The sequence below is a fragment of the Myxocyprinus asiaticus genome, chromosome 26, assembly GCF_019703515.2.
Source record: "Myxocyprinus asiaticus isolate MX2 ecotype Aquarium Trade chromosome 26, UBuf_Myxa_2, whole genome shotgun sequence".
Lineage (NCBI taxonomy): Eukaryota > Metazoa > Chordata > Actinopteri > Cypriniformes > Catostomidae > Myxocyprinus > Myxocyprinus asiaticus.
Window position 1 is genome coordinate 8992833 of NC_059369.1, and position 22829 is coordinate 9015661.

Sequence of the window (22829 nt, forward strand, 5' to 3'; positions counted from 1 at the left end):
GTATTGCAGAAAATTACGTAAGAGTTTATTATTGTACTTTTCTCTTTTTTTTTTTTTTCCTTTTTTTTAAAGTATGGGTACTAAAGAAATTGAATACAAACAATTTAATCTATCCAATACAATAGTTACTGTACAGTACTAAACCAAAATGTAGAAGTTAATAAAATAATTTAAAAAAACATAACAATTATGTAATAAAAGCAGAAAAATAGTTTCATTTAAAAAAAAAAAATCCAAAATTATAAAATTTGATGTTAAAAAATAATCTGATGTGTGCATAAAATTCTCTTTTTTTAAAAAAAAAAAACACAATATGAAAACTTTAGGAATCATACAGGCCAAAATCTCAACCATTGTGCAGAGTGGTATTACTACTGATACCTTCTCTTTTGTCTATATTAACTGCACAGATTAAGTACTTGTAACAAGGCTGGCAATGAGGTAAACGAAGAGACGATGGAGTGAAGAACCCAAGTGGACCAAGGTGGAGCCATAGGGATGGAAGTCCCCGGTAGAGCTGACAGATCGGAAGGACGAGACATAGCCAGAGGATCGGAGAGCCAAGGCAGAGCCAGGTGACTGACTGACCAAGGTGGAGTCCAGGGCTCGGAGGGTCTAGGTGGGGTCTGAGGGTCGAAAGTTCCCCTTGCCTGATCATGAGGAAGCGTCCATAGGGTGGGTACAAGGACGGGAACATATCTCCAGGTCCAATAGCTCAGATGTGGCCATGACATGGCGTGGAGCAGACTCAGGTGTGGCTGTGATGTGGCATGGAGCAGGCTCAGGCATGGCTGTGACGTGGCATGGAGCAGGCTCAGGCGTGGCTGTGACGTGGCATGGAGCAGGCTCAGGCGTGGCTGTGATGTGGCATGGAGCAGGCTCAGGCGTGGCTGTGACGTGGCATGGAGCAGGCGTGGCTGTGACGTGGCATGGAGCAGGCTCAGGCGTGGCTGTGACGTGGCATGGAGCAGGCTCAGGCGTGGCTGTGACGTGGCATGGAGCAGGCTCAGGCGTGGCTGTGACGTGGCATGGAGCAGGCTCAGGCGTGGCTGTGACGTGGCATGGAGCAGGCTCAGGCGTGGCTGTGACATGGCATGGAGCAGGCTGAGGTGTTGCTGTGACATGGCATGGAGCAGGCTGAGGTGTTGCTGTGACATGGCATGGAGCAGGCTGAGGCGTGGCTAAAGATGGCGCTAGCTCAGCGACTATGACGTGGAACTCTGGCTCGGCGGCCATGACGTGGGACTCCCGCTCGGCATCCGCCTCCCCTACAGTGAACGTAGAACCAATATTCTGCAGGGCAAGGTCGATATACTGATCCAGGCCATAAGTACTCTGACCGCCAGGCATCAGGGAGGAAATTGGCTCACTTAATCCAAAATGGAAATAGTCTTTGAGGGCGACCTCAATAAAGTCCACCCGGCAGGCCAGAGCGCAGAAGTCCTCCACATAATCCTCCTTGGAACGATTCCCCTGACGTAGGCGTTGGAGTTGGATTGCTGGGTTCATGGTTTTGGTCAGGTATTTCTGTAACGAGGCTGGCAGTGAGGTAAACAAAGAGACGATGGAGAGAAGAACCCAAGTGTGATTTATTTACATAAGTGATATCCAAAACCCTAACTATAAACGTGAACTAAACAAAACATAAACATGAACATGAACATGAACAACTAACATGAACATAAACTTGACTTGACTTAGACTTAGCATGACACGTTACCAAACACACAATACCTGACAAAGGACAATGGTGAACATGAGGGCTTAAATACATGGACAAGGGGTAAAACAATGACGAGGGAACCAATGAACATACAGAACTGATAACAAGATAATCAGACAATAACCCAATGAAAACAAGACACAAGAACATGGAGGGAAACAGGAATCACATGACTAAGGAACACGTGACATGAAACAGGAACTAAACGTTTCAAAATAAAAGACATGAAATACATGAACAACAGAATAAACATGACAGTACTAAGTACACATCTGCCTGCAATACGTTCCACAGGTAGGAAATTGTTTCAGAATTAGTCTGTGTGCCCTGCTAACTCCATACCTCCAAAATTCAGTCTGTCAAACTGGAGGTGTTCAACAGCTTTTTTGTAGCCAAGGCTTTAAAGGTGTGCATATACAGAAAATACTTTTAAAAATAAATCTACTAGAAATATTTACTGGAGGAAAAAGTGTAACAGTCTAGCCCCGGTCTCCTCCATTATTGACTGTTTATAATTGACCCCCACCCCCTAATCACCCCAACACACCACTTCACACCTCACCCCCTTCTGCACAGACTTTTATTGTTCTGATCTCTGGTCAGACTTGTTGAGGAGTCGTTTCAAACACACCTACAGATGCTACAGGCAGACAGTCAGACTGAAACATTCAAAGAAGAATCTTCAATAAAATAATATACTAACCAGGTAAGACCAATTATTTATACTATATTAAATGCCAATACAGTATTTAACTTTATCTGATTTTAATTGCATTATAATCTCTCACATAATGATTCCACTTTTCCACTGAATAATTTTTCCCACATGGCCAGGCTCAACTCATCTTCACAGATCATATCAGGTAGTATTCAAACTTCTGTTCCAATATTTTAAAATCCATTTTTATGTTGGTTTAACTATTGAGTCCTTCTCTTATTAACAATATTTTATGACTTTTAAGTGTCCTGCAAGACTTAATGAGGGTATAAGGAAGAAGTATTCCTACTTTCATCATGAAAAGGTAGAGCTGAGAGACTCAATCAAGACTGTGGCAAAGAGAGAGAAGAGTATGTTTAAAATCATTAATTCAATTGATTTAGGAGTTCTTTAAGTGGTTGCTTTCAGTGGTTAAATGACACTTATATTTTGCAGTTGCTGAAGACCAGGTCAATAGAGACACAGGAGGATTGTGTGGAGTAGTGTGTATTGTGTGGACATGGTGTCTGATGAAGAAGATGGTGTTGTCTATGGGAGGCCAGTGTTGGTTGTAAAACCAGCAGCTTTGAGAAGCTCTGTTCCAGGAGCTACAGGAGATAATTGATGCAGACCCACACTATAGTGGGAAATAATCACTTTTGTGTGATGACAAGTGACACAGAGTATGATATCAGTTAATTTAAATGAACTCTAATTGAAATTTCACACTGTGTTTCTTTTGTTTGTATATTTCACGTTTTCTTTTTAATAATTATATTTAAACACAATTATTGTCTCAGCATTTATATTGTGTCAACATTTATTAAAGGCCTGTAATAAGAGGCTTTAAAAGCTAAATGCTGATGTAATGGGGCTGATTTGTATGGGTTTTGTTTATTATTTGCTGTATTTCACTGATGTGCTCACAGGTTATTTTGCACTCATTATGTTTGCTGTGCTGTGATGTGATTTCGGCATTTTCTTATGTTGAGATTGTCCTTGTGTTTTCTTCTCAGCATGATTGGAGCATGTGAACACTAAATGATTCTCAAGCGTGATAGGTCCAGTGGTGGAGTGGGGTGGAAGTTTACCCCTTTAAGTACGCACGCTGTGTCACAGAAGTAGAAGTTTTTTTTAGAGGAGCTGCATTGCGCAGGCGTCTGCATCTGCATCTCTAAAGGCATGAGTTAGCTGTGTGAAAGGCCAGCACGAGGAGACACCATGACGAGGATAGGGGTGCGTATTTGGCTTTGGCTTATGAGACGATCTGACTGTTGATGTCTGAGAGGGTGGCTCATTATAACAGTGTGACGGAGACCGACGGCTTTTTCCTATCAACGCTGGATATCGCATAGACTGGGTGGCAAGGGGCGCTACCCAGTCATCCTGTGAGTACGCTAAATTAATCAGCGCTGGAAACCATTTGTTCACACACTAGTTCTTGTGTTTGATGAGCAACATGCACTAGAGTTCTTTTTTTACCGTGAGCTCAGATATGTCCATTTTAGAACAATTTGAACAATTCATACCATCTGTGTAGTGATAAAGATTGGGATGATTATTAACTAGTGTGTACTATGAACATGGAGAGGAAAGAGGAATGAGGGAATTGAATATTAACTTGAGATACTGGCAGTTTTTCTTTCTTTTTTTTTTTTTTTTAGACTCTATGGACTTGGAGTGAAAGTTGCAAGGGGACTAAAGACTCCGATTGAACCAGATTTATTTAATGATTGTTGTCTGTTTTTTAATTTAATGTCGTGTTTTCACCTTTTTAACTTTTGGAATAAATTGTGTATGTTTTTGTACCATTTGAGTGATTGACAATTCCTTCCCCAACAAACGAACCAAAAGAAAGATAAGAAAAGGAAAAGAGTTTCCCTGGGGTTTCTCACTTGCGCACAAAAATCCAGGTGGCATAGTTGGCTGCTTGATATTAAACTCTAATTGTGGTGGGGCACATAATACTGACTGGGTTTTGGGTGTGCTAAATTTTAATTTTAAACAATTAAATTAAAGCCAATGCATGCAGTGGCCTAAAAGCTGTCAAGATTTTGGGATGTGCTAAATAAAATGTAACCAATAAAATGAAAGCCAGTGCATACAGTGACCCAATAACTGTCAAGATTTAGGGTTAAGTTTAAAGGCAGCCAATCCAGTTTGAGATAAATGACCAATAGGGATGACCATTTTATCCAGAAGGTAAGAACTGCAAATGTGACTCAGGTGTAAAAAAAAAAAAAAAGGCCCCTGACTGACAACTTAAGAGGATTACTTAGCATGGCAACAAATGGCCATAACACGGAAGGAATCGTCAGTCACTAACATCCGAAATGGTATATAATCTGATTTATATGGGCCTGTGGAATTTGACACTCCCGGCCAGTACTTTCTGAATACGTCCGAAATTCAGTGGTTTAAACAGGAGTCTACTGGTTCGGATATAGCTCTTTTCATGCAGTGTAGGGGCTGGATGTCACAGCCTGTGATTGATGCAATTTTGTTGATTAATTATAGATTTGTTTGTTACGTTTCCATAAATGTATGATGATTTATTAATATGATTTCTCATAATTTGTTTTGATCATTGCTGCAGTTCCTGCTCCACCTGGTGTGCAGAGTTGGTGTTGCACTTCGTACAGACACTGAGCCTTGCACATTACCACATAATTAGGTTAAATATAAGCTGCAGGTGTACGCAAGTGTTTTGGTGTTGGTAGTAGGCACACAGTTTTTCGACCACACATGCCTGGTTTAAAGATGTTTTTTTTTTAAATCTAGTTTTGGATTGTGTTGAATTGATTATGAACAAGTTTAACAACACTATAAAGGAAAGGAAAATAAACTGAAATAAGTGTTGTAGGTTGGAACGAGCTTTTAAACTACCAATGCAGACCTGGCGTCCCAGGAAGAGGAGGCCATAACAACCCCCCCCCCCCCCCTTGGATGTTTTTGTACTCTCCCCCGATGTACTCTCAGAAATTACCCCCTTATCTAACACACCTGTCAACAGGTGTTTCATTTCCTTGTACATCATCGGGGGTAAGGGCCGAAACCTTTCTTGGATAGGAGGGGCATTGCCAGAGAGAATTCTATGTCGAACAGCCTCAGTGTAGCCCACATCATCCTCATCCTTGGCAAACACTCCAGACCATTTTGTTAAAAGCATGTTTAAATCTTGACATTGCTGTTTGGTTAAGTCAGATCTTTGAGTTAGTTGACTCACCTCATCAATCACCACTGTTCGTTCAAGGGGAGCAGTCTCCACCACATGCATGTCGACAGTACTGTCATTTTATTTTATTTTAAATGTTGAATCATAGTGAACTTCATTTGGCTTTTTTGACACTGATCAACAGAAAAAGACTCTTTCATATAAAAGTCAAAACACATTTCTACCAATTAGTCAAAATTTATAACAAATATTAAACACAAAATAATTGGTTTCATAAGTATTCAACCCCTTCAGGTCGATATTTAGTTGATGCACCTTTGGCAGCAATCACGGCCTATAGCCTATGTGGATAGGTCTCTATCAACTTAGCACATATGGACACTGCAATTTTTTTCCCATTCTTCTTTGCAAAACTGCTCAAGCTCTGTTAGGTTGTATGCAGATTGTGAGTGCACAGCCTTTTTCAAGTCCATTCACAGATTCTCAATTGGGTTGGGGTCTGGACACTGACTTGGCCACTCCAGGACATTAACATTGTTGTTTTGAAACCATTCTTGTGTAGCTTTGGCTGTATGCTTGGGATTGTTTCCTTGCTGGAAAACAAATCTTCTCCCAAGTCTCAGTTCTCTTGCAGACTGCAACAGGTTTTCCTCCAAGATTTTCTCTGTATATTGCAGCATTCATTTTACCCTCTACCTTTACAAAGCTTCCAGAGCCTAATGCAGAGAAGCATCCCCACAACATGATGCTACCACCACCATGCTTGACGGTGAGGATGGTGTATTTTTGATTATGTGCATTGTTTGTTTCGCGCCAAACATAGCATCTGGTTTAATGGACAAAAAGCTCCATTTTGGTCTCATTAGACCATAGAATCTTCTTCCAGCTGACTTCAGAGTCTCCCACAAGTGTTCTGGCAAACTCTAGCTGAGATTTCATAAGGGTTTTTTTCAATAGTGGCTTTCTCTTTGCCATTCTCCCATAAAGCTGTGACTGATGAAGAACCAGGGGAACAGTTGTTGTATGCACAGTCTCTCATCTCAGCCACTGAAGCTTGTAAGTCCTTCAGTGGAGTCATAGGTTTGAGGACAGCCTGCTCTAGGCAGATTTACTGCTGAACCATAATTTTCCATTTCTTAATTATTGAATTCACAGTACTCTGAGGAATATTCAGGGAGTTGTACATTTTCTTGTATCCATCCCCTGATTTATGTTTATCAATAGCCCTTTTGCAGATTTGCTTGAAGTGTTCTATTTGTTTTCATAGTGTTGTTTTTCCCAAGATACTGACTTAGCAGTTGGTGGACCTTCCAGAGACAGGTGTATTTATACTAAAATCACTTGAAACACCTTGACTGTGCACAGGTGATCTCCATTTAATTAATTGAGCGAATTCTAAAACCAGTTGCATAGTGATTATTTAGGTGAGTTGCATTAAAAGGGGTTAATACTTATCAATTATTTTGTGTTTAATATTTGTTATAAATTTAGATGAATTGGTAGAAATGTATTTTGACTTTGATATGAAAGAGTCTTTTTTTTGTTGATCAGTGTCAACAAATCCAAATTAAGTTCACTATGATTTAATATTTAAAAATATATATAAAAACATCCAAGGGGGGGTGAATACTTTTTATAGGCACTGTATGTTCTCCCTTTTGAGTGGGAACATGTTAGGACGTCGTTGGAAACAGCGTGACCTAAATGAGCATTTTCCTATGTGGATTCCCGCATTGTGACGGACCAAGGACGACGGCACTCTTTAATGGTGGCATGGACAACACACTCATCACTCCTTTTAAGCTTTTTTGGTTCTGCACTCACTGATTTATCAGTCCTTCAAGTTTTTTTTTTAAGGAATTGCGATTTGAGTTCACAGTCTGCCTCACTCTCCCTTCTAGTTCGAGACCACCATTTATGACGCATTGGTTACTCGATGGTTAGTGTGTATGGAAGGCCAAATGGGTCATAATTCCGCACTACTTAAAAAAAAAAGGGTACTTAGATCGCACTAGGGAGCGAGTTAATCACAGTGGATGCCTTGCTTATGCCCCCGGCCAGGTTTAAGTTCATCCATAGTGCCGTGCGATGTACAAGTTACACTGTGATAAGCACCACATGTTGTCCCCACACCGCACATGCTGGAGCTCTTATGTTTGGTCATACAGTTAACCTTTTCATGAGTAGGGTCTAAATTCCTCTGCAGTGCCCCTTGGATTTAGTTATTTTTGCACGTGACACTGCACAGCGGGTTGAGGGGGGCAGAGTGTAGATGAGTATTTAATATATATATATATATATATATATATATATATATATATATATATATATATATATATATATATATATATATATTTCTTGTCATACAAAATACTGTATATAATATAGTAAACATGTGAACAAATGGGTTATGTCTGCTGTACTGTACTGTTTTTTTTTTTTTTTATAGCTGTAAAAAAATTATATCAGCAGTCCGGTTTGCCTATGCCAGTGGTTCTCAACCCTGTTCCTGGAGGCCCCCCAACACTACACATTTTGGATTTCTCCCTAATCAAACACACCTGATTCAACTCATCAGCTTGTTAGTGGAGACTCCAAGACCTGAATTGGGTGTGTCAGAAAAGAGAGATATACAGTGTGCAGTGTTATGGGGCCTCCAGGAACAGGGTTAAGAACCACAGACCTATGCACTCTTTGTGTGTGTGTGTGTGTGTGTGTGTGTGTAAGTTGCTGTTTGTGTGAATGAAAATCGCATCTGCACATAATCGGCAGATGTGACTGCGTGCATGGGAAGATCGTGTTTAGATATGAAGTCTGTGCATATACAAGCTGTGAACTGTTATCGTGGTACTTTAGTGACAACAGGTGCTTGAAAAGACTCTTTGAGTAGCTGTCTGTTTGACGAATGACAACCGCTACTAATGTAAACAAATGGCAGCACACATCGGAGAAAGATCACGTTTGGTGTTTGATTGTGTGTATAAGAGCTGTAAACTTTTTATCGTGGTACTTTGGTGATGAGTTGGATGTATGTATATATAGATATTCTGTGCTTTAAAAGACTGTATGAGTAACTGTTTGAGCGAATATAAATAACAGACGCTTGACCAGCGCAGGCTGTGTCGGCACTAAAGCCGATTTGAATCTGGCAGCTTGTAACGTAACTGGCTGTGTGACAGTATGTATGAAAGAGTTCATATATCATTTTAAAAAGTAGCGTTGGTGCACTCTTGTTCAGCATCATTGCAGCACTCTCAAGCGCTTAAAGATTGAATCACTCCCCCTGTGACTCACGCTGGGGAACGAGCTGGCCGATTGCTTTGGGGCATGTGTGCACTATGAAATGTAAAATATCACATTGTTACAAGCACCGCACGTTGTGCCCCATTACAAATTTTGGGGCCGTTATATTCAACTACGTCTCCCCCGTGGCTTACACTGAGGAACGAGCATTAAGTGTTCACAACTTAAGTCTCCTATACCAGTTGCTAAAAATTGAGCCAGTGGTGCCACCTTCTGATTACTCAACACCATTGCACAGGTAATCATGCAGTCCCTGTGATAGTGCCACTGCCTGCTCACTTATCAACTTAACAAGCAGCAGTTCCCCAAAGTATCAAAATGGGTCATTTGAATGATAAAGCATGGCTATGTTATTCAATTCAGATGATGTACAAATGGATAATGTCTCATATCCAGCCAGGGGACTGGTTTGTGACAATAGATTTTAAGGATGCATATTTTCACATTCAGATTGCACTGAAGCACAGGAGCTTTCCCAGATTCGATTTTGGGGGGTGAAGTGTACCATTTTTGGGTCTATCCTTCCGATCTTTTTCTGGCATATGCACATTCACGAAAAGCATGGATGCAGTTCTGGCCCCTTTGAGGCTCCAGGGCATCCAATTTTGAATTATTTCAACGATTGTTTGGTGTAAGCTGACTCAGAGAGTCTGGAAGCCTGACATCGGGATGTAATTCGCAGCCACTTGGACAGTGTAGGGTTGACAATCAACCTAGACAAGAGTTTTATGTTGCCATGGTAACAGACTCTGTTTCTAGAAGTGGAGCTGGATTCGCTGGTGATGCAGGTGCAGCTGTCTCCAACCCGTGTTCAGTCATTTAAATAGCGATGTTCAAGGAGGGACTGAGAGAACATTTCACAGGCTGTTGGGGCTCATGATCAAGGCATCTGCTAACCTGGGCCTGTTTCACATGAGGCCTTTTCAGTGTTGGAGGAAATGTTAAAAGGGACTTCACCAGCTGATGCACGCACGTTGTCTCTTTAAAGTGATATGTGGATGGATGCTGCGGAGTCTAGTTGCCATGGGAACAGACCCGCTTTCTAGAGTTGGGTGTTCCGTTGGGACAAGATTGTCACCACAAAGTGGTTACCATAGACACCTCCTGCATGGGTTGGATGGATTTGCACCTGGGTTGTTGAAAGTAGTATTGAGACTTCACTTGGGTTGTTTATCCAAGGTTGTTTCGATGTAGTTTCGCTCACAGGTTATTACTTTGCAGTCCTTCTATCCTCCCCCATTTGATTTGGATGAGAGTGAGAGGTTGCATATGCTGTGCCCTGTTATAGCTTTGCGAGTCTATGTTGATCACATTAACCAGTGGCGTAATTAAGAGAGCTGTTTGTGTGCTTAGGCGGCCGCAAAAGAAGGTTTTTGGTCAAGAAGCAGTGACTGTCTCATTGGCTAGTGGACACAATTTCAAGTGATTATGAGGCATGCAGTTTGCCTTCCTATGGGTATTCAAGCCCATTCTATGAGGAGTGTGGCATCTTTGTGGGCTTTGGCTATAGGTGCTTCCTTGGAGGACATTTGTAGATTTTGTAATCTGGACGACGGCTTAACTCCTGCTTTCCATGTTCTGTCTGCTGGAATAATGGTGAACTTATAATTTTTGTACGTGTAGTCTGCTTGTGTGCCATTATATGTTTGAAACACGGGCTGAAACAGTTGGCAGCTAGTAATCATTCCACGTTATTTTATACGTTTCCCAATGCGTCAGTTCTAAAGCAGCATCAAAGTGAACTACAAAAGAGAACATCCCGACTACTTATGTAACCCTGGTTACCTGAGTAGGGAATTAGATGCTGCGTTGCTGGCTATACTCCCTGGTTGCTGCACTGGCTTGTGCGTCTTGCAGAAAATCTCGTCAGATGGTGTCAAGCGGATGCTTATAAGGAGGCCATGATGCAGCTCCTTATTGGGTGTTGCTTAAGCATCATCAGCCAATAAATTGGCATGAATCTATAGGGCTTCAGACCTCATGACCAAAAAAGAGAGCTCGCACACTTGCTACTCCAAAAGATATTTGAATAAATAACCATGTGGTTAACTTTTCGACCCACAGTCTTCTTTTGGAGCAATAAGTGTGCAAGCTCTCTTTTTAGGTTTTGAGACATTGTTTAGACTCAGCGCATTAAAAACATCATTCTGGTGTGAGTGTTTTTAACAAACTTCAGACCTTGTGACCCCTGGGGTGTTCCCTTTGCATCAGCTCTGACGCAGCGTCTCATTCCCTACTCAGGGAACCAGGGTTACATATATACTGTAACTGAGACGTTACATGTTAAGAAATAAGGCTCTGTGTTTTCTCACTGGACACAGTTGTGTAATTTTATGAGTAAACAATTTTTGCATGTTTTTGCAAGTCAGTGCAGTATCATTAATAAATAATAGACCCTGAGATAATTATTATTATTATTATTATTTTTGATGGCCAGGACAAAAGTTAAATCAGGATGACACCCATTTTGGTGCAGGTACCAGCATAGTGAACTGGGTGCAACTATTTGTGCGCATGCGGGTTAAGGTGAGCAAAAAGCTGAAAATCAGGTATGTATTGTGTGAAATGAAAAGTCTAGAACAATAATCAAACAATGGATTATTGTTTAAAAGGGAAGTATTTGTGTGAATAATTTTATTCAATGTTTATATGTAACTACCGTATAGGTTCCGGTTTGCATTGACTGTGAAATTTGCATAGGGTCATAGCAGTGGCATGAGGTGGACTTCTGAAATGAGGCTGCAGAGGGTTTTGTTTTTAGTCCAATGTAAATTCATATTTCAGTTCCATTTGACATTTGTCAAACATTATGTTTTTTACTGATAAAAGTCACATACTTGCACAAACTGTATGCATCAGCATATTTTTCAAAATACTACAAAAATGGCTGTTATAGTACAGAATATATAACGAGGTATATTGCAAGGTATATATTTTCTCAAATATCCTTTTCAATAAGGTAATTTCGACACTGTGACAGAACCTGATGCTATGCGAGAACCCATCAGGAATGACTTTGAAACTCTATACTATCACACTAATTTGAATGGCTGGTGAAGCTTAGCGCTCTGCCTATAATGACATAAACTTGAGCATACAAGCGGAAGCCGGCTTCACATTATTCAAATTTTCCTTTTTCAGGGAAGTGAAGACATCTCTCGTGCTACTGCAACCCTAAACCAATGCTTCGCTGAGCATCTTGCAAATGGTCAGCAGGAACGAATTCTACTTTTCTCCCTGCATGTACCGTCAAGAAGAACCTCTTCAAAACTCTTCTGGGTTTGTAGTGTGTTTACATTGCACTCCTGAAAGAGTAGACTCTTGCTGAAAAGTATGTCTTTGTAAAGACAAATGTTTCACAAGTGTTTTCCACTTGCGAGTGATACATCCTTCTGGCTGACGGGCTTGTGCACTGTTCTCTAACAGTGCACTGATTGCATTCAGTGTGAATGTCTGAAAATTATGCTTGGCTCTAGCAGCTTGCTTTCCTTCTGAAAGCTGAAGCTGCTCCTCTCTCCTCCCACTTGCTCCTCTGAGGCCCCCGTTGGAAATTATGAGAAATAATAATAATTAAATAAAGAGCACAGAGATTTTAGGCGAGTTTGGAGCAAGCTTAAACCTTGCATTTTTCACCGTATAAAGTGGTTGTCTGTTCATTATGAATAATGTGTATAATTGCCATGTCACAGTACAAACAAACACAAAATCCTCATTGCGAGGTTTGTATGTTGGACAGACCATGTGGAGTTGTTTCTTCCACATTCCTAGGATAACACTCTTGCTTTCCCAGACGTTGTATGTCGGGAACGAGAATGCTATTTTCAGTCTTTGCTGTTCTTTGCTGTCAGAACTCTGCCATTCCCCAGTACGACTGACAGACCTTGCAGCAGCTGCACAAGGCACAAACATTTTCACAAAAGTTGGCAAAAACCAAGCTGAGCCAACTTAGTTGTGCAAAACAACCACTCCATTGATGGGTCGTTCAGCCACCAGCAGCCACACACTGAGCACAATCAAAAACGTCTATGTGCTTCATAATGCGTAGGGGTGTGACAATCCATCGATTTGGATTGATGCATCAATCAATTAACCAACAATGCAATGTCATCAATACAATGTGTAAAGATCAGTGTGTATTTGTTTAACACATAAACACATAAATCACCTGGGACTGCTTGTAGTGCTCTTTTCCCAGATTTTTCAGAGGAAGAAGTTTGATCACTGACTAATCAGTTAGTATTGGTGTTAGAGGCTCTGGTCTCTCCATTTCTAGAGGTGTGAATGAGAACATGTGTACAATGTTAATCACTACCCTGTTGTCTAGTGTCATTGTGTTAAAGCCAATGTTTCACTACCCTGTCAGCTAGTGTCATTGTAACAAAAGCCATGGTTCACTGCCCTGTTGGCTAGTGTCACAGTACCAAAGAGAATGTTTCACTACCCTGTCAGCTAGTGTCATTGTGACAAAAGCCATGGTTCACTACCCTGTCAGCTGGTGTCATGATGCCAAAGCCCTTGGCAAGGCAATCGCTCTGCTCCCCTTATTACCACTAACTGGGAATAGGTGTTGAGATATGGCCACACGGCTCTCTTAGATGGAAGAGATGGAAGACTTGGTCAGGAGCAACACAAAGGAAAACTAACTCAACATGTATACAAGAAGTTTCTATGTAATCAGTGGTGTGTCCAGACTTTTTTGAATGGGTTGGCCCATGTGGCGCACAGACTCATTCAAGACTGGCATGAAGTGTAACTCAACGTCCCTGATGATGATCATAATAATAATAATAATAATAATAATATTAATAGTAATTATAATAATAATAATAACAATATGATGTACATTTTCAGGAATTTCAATTGTCCAATGTTATTTAGTTAAATAATTGATTAATTGTTATTAAATGTAAATACTGTCAAACACAGAAGGCTCCATATAGCTTGTATTTTTAATTTATTTTATTTTTATTTTAAATAATTTTTGTAGTGTCTTTTAAAACTGCATAAATGTTATAGACACTGCTAATATTGTCACTGTCTATTTCAGAACAGCGCATCACACAACACCGAATACACGGTAATTCTGTGCAGTTTTGGAGAGATTAAGTTACCGTGTTGTGACATAATTGTGTTAAGTAGTAATTGTTTTATTTTGAGACAGTTAAGAAGATATTAAAGATATTTCTTATTTTTATCATGGACATACACCTAAAGAATGTGCATGGGTTTCAGTTTTGGACTGACAAATAGTGTGATTATTTAATTCAACGTAGCTTTTTTTGGTAACACTTTACAATAAGGTTGCATTTGTTAAAATTAGTTAACATTAGTTAGCATGAACTAACAATGAACAATACTTAAGCATTTATTAATATTAGTTAATGTTATTTTCAACGTATACTAATGCATTTTTAATTACTAATACATTACTAATGTACTACTAATACTAGTGTATTACTAATACACTAATACATTTATTAATACATTAGTTAATGTACTATGAACTAACAATGAACAATTTTATTTTTATTACCAAACATTAACAACGATTAATAAATGCTGTAAAAAATATATTGTTAATTGTTTGTTCATGATCCCTAATGCATTAAATTAGGCTTTAGCATCTGAAATGGAGCTTAAGCGTAGTTCAGGCAGACCACGGTAATGCCAGCTGGCTCATCAGTTGACGCTCAGCTGATCTGTCAACTCCACCTGAGCTACTGAGCAGGGGAACTTCATGACAAGATGCTGGTTTACTTACCATCTCTACCTCCTCTTCCAGCATTGTGGACTGGCCTCTAACCTCTACACAGCACACTCCTTCCGCATTGGAGCAGCTACAACAGCAGCTCCAACCATCTCCGCTTCTACGTTAAAGGCCATGGGGCGATGGTCATCTTCTGCCTATCAGCGATATATTCGTCCAGAAACCAAAGACATTTTACTTGCACAGAATGCCATGAGCTGTCATACTGAAAAGTGTCAAGGAACCTCGCTGTCCCCATGAGGAATGTGTGTAATGTCCATATCATCATGTCGACTTTCACTGTTAACTTCAGTTTTGTTTTTGTTCAATACAAGCATTATTCCTATCTCTTCTCCTGGTGTCCAATTTAAGTCCTCACTGGTATACACCCTCATGCATTTCTCCAGAACTGCATTCCTTGCAGATTTACAGAAGCAACTGCATACTTGTATTACTCATCCGGTAACCGCATTCCCTGCCAGTCATATCTGAGGTACGCTACATCCGCTTAGTTAAAAAAGTCACACTCCTCAGTATCAAGGCACGCCGCCTTTTGCCTAGTCCTGTTAGGGAGTCGTGCTCCCTGACTAACTAACAGTTTTCTGTCATTATGTTTGGGGGTTCAACCCTCAGCAAGGGATACAATGTGTTCAGCATGGAAGCTGAACACCTCAGAGCAGAGCCTTCCTGCAAAAACTATTGTCAAGAGCTTGTACAATAAATTCCAATCAAACAGAGTGGTGCTGAATGAAATGGGACTTTAGCGACTGAATGGAGCTTAAGTGACGTTCAGGCAGACCACAGTAGTACCAGTTGGCTCATCAGCTGACGCTCAGCTGATCCATACTCTCTACCTCCCACCAATTAGGCAGTACATATAAATACACCATTCAGAACACACACCTGCTCTAGTCTGGCACACAGACATTTGCTCACCCACCCCATCCCCAGCTCCCCCCATGCTCAAGCAATCTGAGCCTTCTGCATACATCTTCTATCCATGTGGAGAAATACTTTATCTTTCAGCACCATAGGCTATTATTATTGTCTCCTACTTCCTTGTTCTGAACTCAACCATTGTATTATATCACTATTTGTACTGAATTACTGTATTAACATATATTGTGTCATCAATCAATTGTCAATTTGCTTATAAATTATCTGGTTAATTGTTACAGGCCTCACTGGTGGGGATTCAAGCCTCAGTGAGGTTCACCATGTGTTCAGCATAGAAGCTGAACCCCTCAGAGTGGAGCCTTCCTGCCAAAACTATTGTCAAGAGCTTGTACAATAAATTCCAATCAAACAGAGTGGTTCTGACTGAACTAATGTTAACGAATGGAACCTTATTGTAAAGTGTTACCCTTTTTTTTCCAACAGAAAACATAATTTAATAGTAATACTGTTTTTTTTTAAAGATTTTTTTCTTTTTATTATTTTGCTACTTTTCTTAAAGGGATAGCTTACCCAAAAATGAAAATTCTCTCATCATTTACTCACCTTCATGCCATTCCAGGTGTGTATGACTTTCTTTCTTCAGCAGAACACATCTGAAGAAAACTAGAAGATTATCTCAGCTCAGTAGGTCCTTAAAATACAAGTGGATGGTGATCAGACCTTTTGAATTTCCAAAAAACACAGGCAGTCAGCACAAACACACCATTGTGAGTAAACAAATATATACAAATACAGATCTTAATCAAAACCAACGAAGGTTCTGTACAGCATTCCTCCTTCTCAGTTGTAAACAGTGCTGCTCTTCCATCACACAGAAGACTATCACACGTGTATCAGTTCTTGCGTGAACATGCCAACACGATTACATCACATGTGCTTACTGCTGCTGACTGGAAGCGATGCTTTATAGTTAAAAAGTACTTAAACATTGATCTTTTTCGTATCACTATATAGGCCTACTAGGATTATTAGAAGAAACTGATTGGAATATTTGCCCAAATACAACTGAACTGGTGATTGTAATGCTTACACTCTAGAATTAAAAAGATGGACAATCTTGTGTAATTTTATTTATACTTCAGCAAAATATGTTCCAAAATGCAGGGCTGTACTTTTCCTAACCAAATGAAAAACAATTTTTATTTCTTTTTATATTAATAAATGCTTTACAGAATAAAATGCTTGAGAAAAACATGCATCAATCCAAACGCAACAGCCAGCGCTATATGAATATGTGAAACGCATCTTTTAATTTTCTGGTGTCTTGTCATTGATCCACTTCAGACACATAGAGAACTTCAAAAACCAAACAAATATATTGAAAGTGCTCTCAGACAGCACAGATTCACTGGCTGTGAACATGTAAAATCAGTTTCCAAAGTTTTGCCACACTTGCTGGGTGAGTTGAGAAATTTTACAGAAATATTTCAGTAAAGCCATTAAATAATGCAAAATACATTTTAATCGAAATATTTTTGTCCCAGTGAAAATAAAGTTATTATTTTGATCTTTTTCATTTGCATAACGTATTTTTTGGTAGTCACTGTGTCACTCAAAGTGTAACTGGTGTAGTCTGCGTTGTGTGTTAAATGGGATTAATTAAACACTGGACATCCGCAGCTGGGTCGACTCGTAGTTAATTCTGATTAAATAAAAATTAAACCAGTCTTTAACACTGCGTGAGCATTTGCCCTTTGTAACATTTATCTTCCATCCAAACACAATGCTGAAAAGGCAGAGAAATTTAGTAAGGCATTAGTAGACATTTTAGTAATGAATAGTTTAACAATGAAAATAGAAGACAAAACAACAGTTAACATAGCTGATGGAGTACAAATTAACCAGGCTTTAACACTTTGTGAGTATTTGCCCTTTGTAACATTTCTGAAAAATATAAAATGATGTGTAATGTGGTGAGCATGTGTTTTATGTTCAAAGAAGAGACACAAAATGAAATACAGCTACAGTATAAAGTCAAAATAAGAAAGTGATAAAATATATGAGAAAAATAATATGACACACATGAATTAAAGGAAAAATACATTTAAAATGTATTTTTAAAGCAAAGATCAAATTAGATTAATTGCAGCTTTGCATAAACCTACCTCTCCAATCCAACACAATGGCAAAAGTGAGGAGAAGGAGTTAAGACAGGAAATGATTGTGATGTGTAGAATCAAAGCACATCACAGGCATATCAGGTACACATTGAAACTTATGTGTAATTCTACTGATGAGAAATACATTTACATGTAAAATATAAATACATTTGTACAGTAAGTAAAATATATTTTCAAAGCGGGCACAGTGACGTTAGGCAATGCAGCACAGACTTTAGGCTCAACCTCTCAAGATCCCATGGCCACCACCCAAGAAGGCGACAGAATGGTGTCTGGGTTGCTCGAGGTGCTGTCGAACACAAAACAGTGAGACAAAGTGATGTTCTTTGAGCCCGGCCGATATGAAAGTGACCAAAGAAAAGTACCCAGTGAGCCTGTCTAGAATTTATTTGTTTGACATTCCTAATATATTTGAGGTTGTTGTGGTTGGTCCAAACCACGAAAGGCACCCCCGATCCCTCCAACCAGTGATGCCACTCACCCAAGTCCAGCCTGACCGCCAGGAACTCTGTTACCAATGACGTAATTTCGTTTGGTGGGTGTGGGATCGTGGGAAAAGGTTGTTGTGGTTGGTCCAAACCACGAAAGGCACCCCCGATCCCTCCAACCAGTGATGCCACTCACCCAAGTCCAGCCTGACCGCCAGGAACTCTGTTACCAATGACGTAATTTCGTTTGGTGGGTGTGGGATCGTGGGAAAAGAACGCTCAGGGGTGCATCCTCCCGTCCAAGGAGGAATGCTGGGAGAAAACCGCCCTGAAGTCAACCTCTGATGCAACGACCTCCACCAGACGGGTCCAGTGTTATTAGAATCTGAGCCAAAGTAAACCGCTCCTTAAGTCTTTGGAAAGCAGACTGAAGTTGCGCAGACCAATGAAACTCAGTCTTGGTAGAGGTGAGGTCCGTCAGAGGGGCGACGATTTGACTAAAATTTTGCACAAATCGGTGGTAGAAATTTGTGAACCCCAGAAACCTCTGCAAGAACTTGCGGGAATCTGGGGTTGGCCAATCCGAGATGGTTCTGATCTTAGCAGGATCCATATGAATCCCCTCGGATGAGACGATGAACCCCAGGAACGGAACCGACCATGCATGAAATGTACACTTCTCCGCCTTGCTGAAGAGATGATTCTCCAACAGCCACTGAAGCACTCTCCTGACATGCTAGACATGGTCTTGGATATTGCTCCCCAAGGCGGAGAAGCGCCAGGAAGACATTCAATAGCGCAGTCGTACAGGCGATAAGGAGGGAAGGTAGCAGCTCGTGACCGACTGAACACTGCCCTCAGGTCATGGTAAGTCATAGGGAACCCAGGATAAGTCCACTGGCTCCTCCTGCAAAACAGAAGAAGACATAACAGGGGAAACAGAAGAACCAAGACACTGAGACATGCAACATGGGTTGTGCATTACCAGCCATGGATCCCCCAACACAACTGGAGATGATGGGGTCTTGAGATAAAACATCAGCTCCTCAGAGTGGTTGCCCAAAATAATCATAGAGAGGGGGCCGTGACCTGGGTGATCTTGCCCAGTGTGTGCCGCTGAGGGTGTTAGCTCTGATGAGCTCCTACAGTTGAACTCTGGGTATTTTCCAGCGCACTGCTAGGTCAACATCCAGGAAGTTACCCTCGCCCCGGAGTCCAGCAAAATGGAGCATTGATGTTCCATCATCCCATACTGCAGTCTGCCCTGGAGAAGAGTATGGTGACTAGGGGATTTGAGTAGCGCTCGCTAGTAACCCCTTCTCTACTGGCAAGCTCCTCCTTTTAACTGGGCAGGAAGCAGAAACATGGCATAGATCTTGTCCTTGCTGTAAACCGCTAGCCCATGCAGGAATCGGTCCCACTGTGCCTGTTTATTCCAGTCACAGGAGGCGGCGAGGGTGTGAAACTCTGTGGAGTAATCTGAGATGGATTGCTCACGCTGGCACAGCTCTGACAATATCTCGCCGCCTCCCTATGTTGGGCAGTGTGGTCAAACACCTTGTGTAACTCATTGGAGAAGGACTGGAAAGATGAGCAGCAGGGGTGTTTGTTGTCACTTGACGGCAGTTCCCCACTCCCGAGCCCTCCCCATCAGGAAGGTGATTATATAAGCCACCTAGGCGTATTCAGTGAGGAAGGAAGATGGCTGAAGAGGAAAAAATTAAAGAGCACAGGGACAAAAATGAGCAGCATGTGGCAGACTCAACCGAGTATGGAGCGGGGTGATTTAGACAAGGCTCAGGACGTCATGAGGAGGTGGGGATCGCCGGAGGGGGCATGGGGACCGCTGGTAGGGGGCCCAGTTTTGGGAGACGGACGAAGCTGTTGAACTAAACTGGTCAACTCAGTCAGCTGATCAAGTTGATAAAGTGATGATTTCCCATGGAAATGTGTATCGTGCCAGCACCACGGCACCTGCACACACACACTGGAGAAAAGGAACACACACACACAGGACGAACCAGATGGCCTCACTGGTACCGTGACAAATATAATAATAACTCTGGGTTCCATGGGAAACCTCTGATGGTAATTTTTTTTAACTGAGGTAAACATTTTTCGAAGACACACAGCAGCCACTGATCTTTTTGTAATAGACCATATGAAACTTTGTTTTTTGATTATACATCCCTTACTGTACATCTGAACGGGTCAGACTCTATGTATTATATTTTATTTGAAGTGAACTCTGTATTAAGCAACTCCTAAAATACTACTGCCTAACTGGCAAGTAACTCTCAATTTATTTACTTGCTAATGCTAGTTTTTACATGCACTTGGCACAGTTTTTTAGACCATGTGCTGATATGTCTTCCATCAACTTTGGTACAAGGTAAGCAGTTGTATAATTTCTGCACACTGGAAGAAAATTAACAGAACCTTATCAAATCAGATCTGCAGCCTCTTTATAACATTTATAGAATGGAGCAACAACCACACCAAATTAAAATATTCACAAAAACTCACAATATTTACCTTTTCAGTTTGCAAACTGAAAATCAAAGTTGCATTGTTTTGTTACTACCTGACATTAATAAATCTTACAGCTTCCGAGATGAATAACAGGAGGCTAGATTTTATCATTTGAATGTACATTGAAGAACATTGTTTAAATGTTAAAACTCTAAATGGTAGCAGCAGTTGGCTGCAGGGTTACATTTGTTTAGTCAAACCATATATGTTTAGTTATTGCTATTTGAAATACAGATATTCCCTGAGGCTCAGCTTCCCATTATATAACATGATGGATTTTATAAGCTTGTGTGTGGCCCAGTGACTTATTTGTTTCTCAAATTATGCCTTCTTGGAGGATCAGTCAATGAGTAGCTTTACATGATAAGAATTCTGTACATTCTCTATCACTGTGGAATTAGAGCAGTCTGGACAGCGGAGTCAAGAGAGAACTGGTGAAAACTGTGAGAAGGTATGAACAGAAAAGATGGACAAATGGAAGAGAGAGGGTATTGGGGGAGTAAAGCAGAGTTTCTTCTGGCTGTGGCAGGCATTGTGGTTGGATTAGGGAATGTGTGGAGGTTTCCCTATCTCTGCTACAAGAATGGAGGAGGTATGAGCACCTCCTCAGATTTCATTGTATCCGTGTATTGCTAAATATAACACTAATAAAAAACGTTGCTGACAGTTACAAAAACTATTTTTATTTTTAATTCAACATTATGCACTGTCAAAGTATTTTGTATCTTAGCAAGGTATTTTTGCATTGGTGTGATCTCAGGGGCATTCTTGATACCCTACCTGGTGTTTGTGGTTACCTGTGGAGTGCCTTTGTTTGTGCTGGAGACGGCGATGGGACAGTACACACAGGAAGGTGGCATCACATGTTGGCATCGCCTCTGTCCACTGGCTGGGGGTGAGTAATAAAAAATAAAAATAAAACTTTTATAAAAGATTAAAAAAATATATATATATATATATATTTTTTTTTTTAATTGTTATTATTTATTTATTTATTTATAAAAGAAAATAAAAAAAATTTCTTCATGCAAACTTTCACAGTTTAATGGCATTCACAATTCACTGACCCCAAACAGTTTGTTCTATGAAAATTAGTGATGTAACAAATAATGTGGCTTACTGAGGAGAGTTGTGCCATTACTTGTCTCAGCATTCGGACTGATCATGAAAACAGCTGGGTGACTAAGTGTCAGTGAATAAAATGAGCTTGGAGGAGTATGCCTACTGATAGATCTTTTTCATTATGTTTTGAAATATGCAGTAACCAACAACAACTGTTGTGTGTTAGACCAGCCTCATATTTCTGTCATGTCATTCTTCGAAACAGTCATATGTGCTGTGATGGTCAGTCTTCAGAACTGCATTCATTCTTCATAACAATATAGTCAATGTGAATTTAAGCACATACAGGTGCATCTCAATAAATTAGAATGTCGTGGAAAAGTTCATTTATTTCAGTAATTCAACTCAAATTGTGAAACTCATGTATTAAATAAATTCAATGCACACAGACTGAAGTAGTTTAAGTCTTTGGTTCTTTTAATTGTGATGATTTTGGCTCACATTTAACAAAAACCCACCAATTCACTATCTCAAAAAATTAGAATATGGTGACATGCCAATCAGCTAATCAACTCAAAACACCTGCAAAGGTTTCCTGAGCCTTCAAAATGGTCTCTCAGTTTGGTTCACTAGGCTACACAATCATGGGGAAGACTGCTGATCTGACAGTTGTCCAGAAGACAATCATTGACACCCATCACAAGGAGGGTAAGCCACAAACATTCATTGCCAAAGAAGCTGGCTGTTCACAGAGTGCTGTATCCAAGCATGTTAACAGAAAGTTGAGTGGAAGAAAAAAGTGTGGAAGAAAAAGATGCACAACCAACCAAGAGAACCGCAGCCTTATGAGGATTGTCAAGCAAAATCGATTCAAGAATTTGGGTGAACTTCACAAGGAATGGACTGAGGCTGGGGTCAAGGCATCAAGAGCCACCACACACAGACGTGTCAAGGAATTTGGCTACAGCTGTCGTATTCCTCTTGTTAAGCCACTCCTGAACCACAGACAATGTCAGAGGCATCTTACCTGGGCTAAGGAGAAGAAGAACTGGACTGTTGCCCAGTGGTCCAAAGTCCTCTTTTCAG

At 40.5% G+C, this 22829-nt stretch overlaps 2 protein-coding genes across 5 annotated transcripts in view; one reads left to right on the forward strand and one right to left on the reverse strand.

The window, feature by feature from the left end:
• Nucleotides 1–277: 277 nt before the first annotated feature.
• Nucleotides 278–22073, reverse strand: LOC127416869 (magnetosome-associated protein MamJ-like). 2 transcript variants are annotated; one of them, XM_051656456.1, is made up of 5 exons: nt 21802–22073; nt 21479–21570; nt 16145–16261; nt 13064–13167; nt 278–1538 (listed from the first exon to the last, which is right to left on the reverse strand). In XM_051656456.1, the coding sequence occupies exon 5, from the start codon at nt 1507–1509 to the stop codon at nt 655–657; it is 855 nt and encodes a 284-aa protein (XP_051512416.1). In that variant the 5' UTR covers nt 1510–1538; nt 13064–13167; nt 16145–16261; nt 21479–21570; nt 21802–22073; the 3' UTR covers nt 278–654. The 2 variants fall into 2 exon arrangements, with proteins under 2 accessions (XP_051512416.1, XP_051512415.1); XM_051656455.1 differs by lacking the exon at nt 13064–13167.
• Nucleotides 3610–22829, forward strand: part of LOC127416867 (sodium- and chloride-dependent GABA transporter 2-like) — a 47810-nt gene continuing 28590 nt past the window's right edge. The window contains exons 1-2 of one of the 3 annotated variants that reach the window (XM_051656453.1): nt 3610–3808; nt 21442–21576. In XM_051656453.1, the coding sequence (XP_051512413.1) occupies nt 21513–21576 (64 nt within the window). In that variant the 5' untranslated portion in view covers nt 3610–3808; nt 21442–21512. Of the gene's footprint in view, nt 3809–20831; nt 21274–21441; nt 21577–22829 lie in introns of those variants that run through there. The other 2 variants (XM_051656452.1, XM_051656451.1) reach the window with 2 other exon arrangements.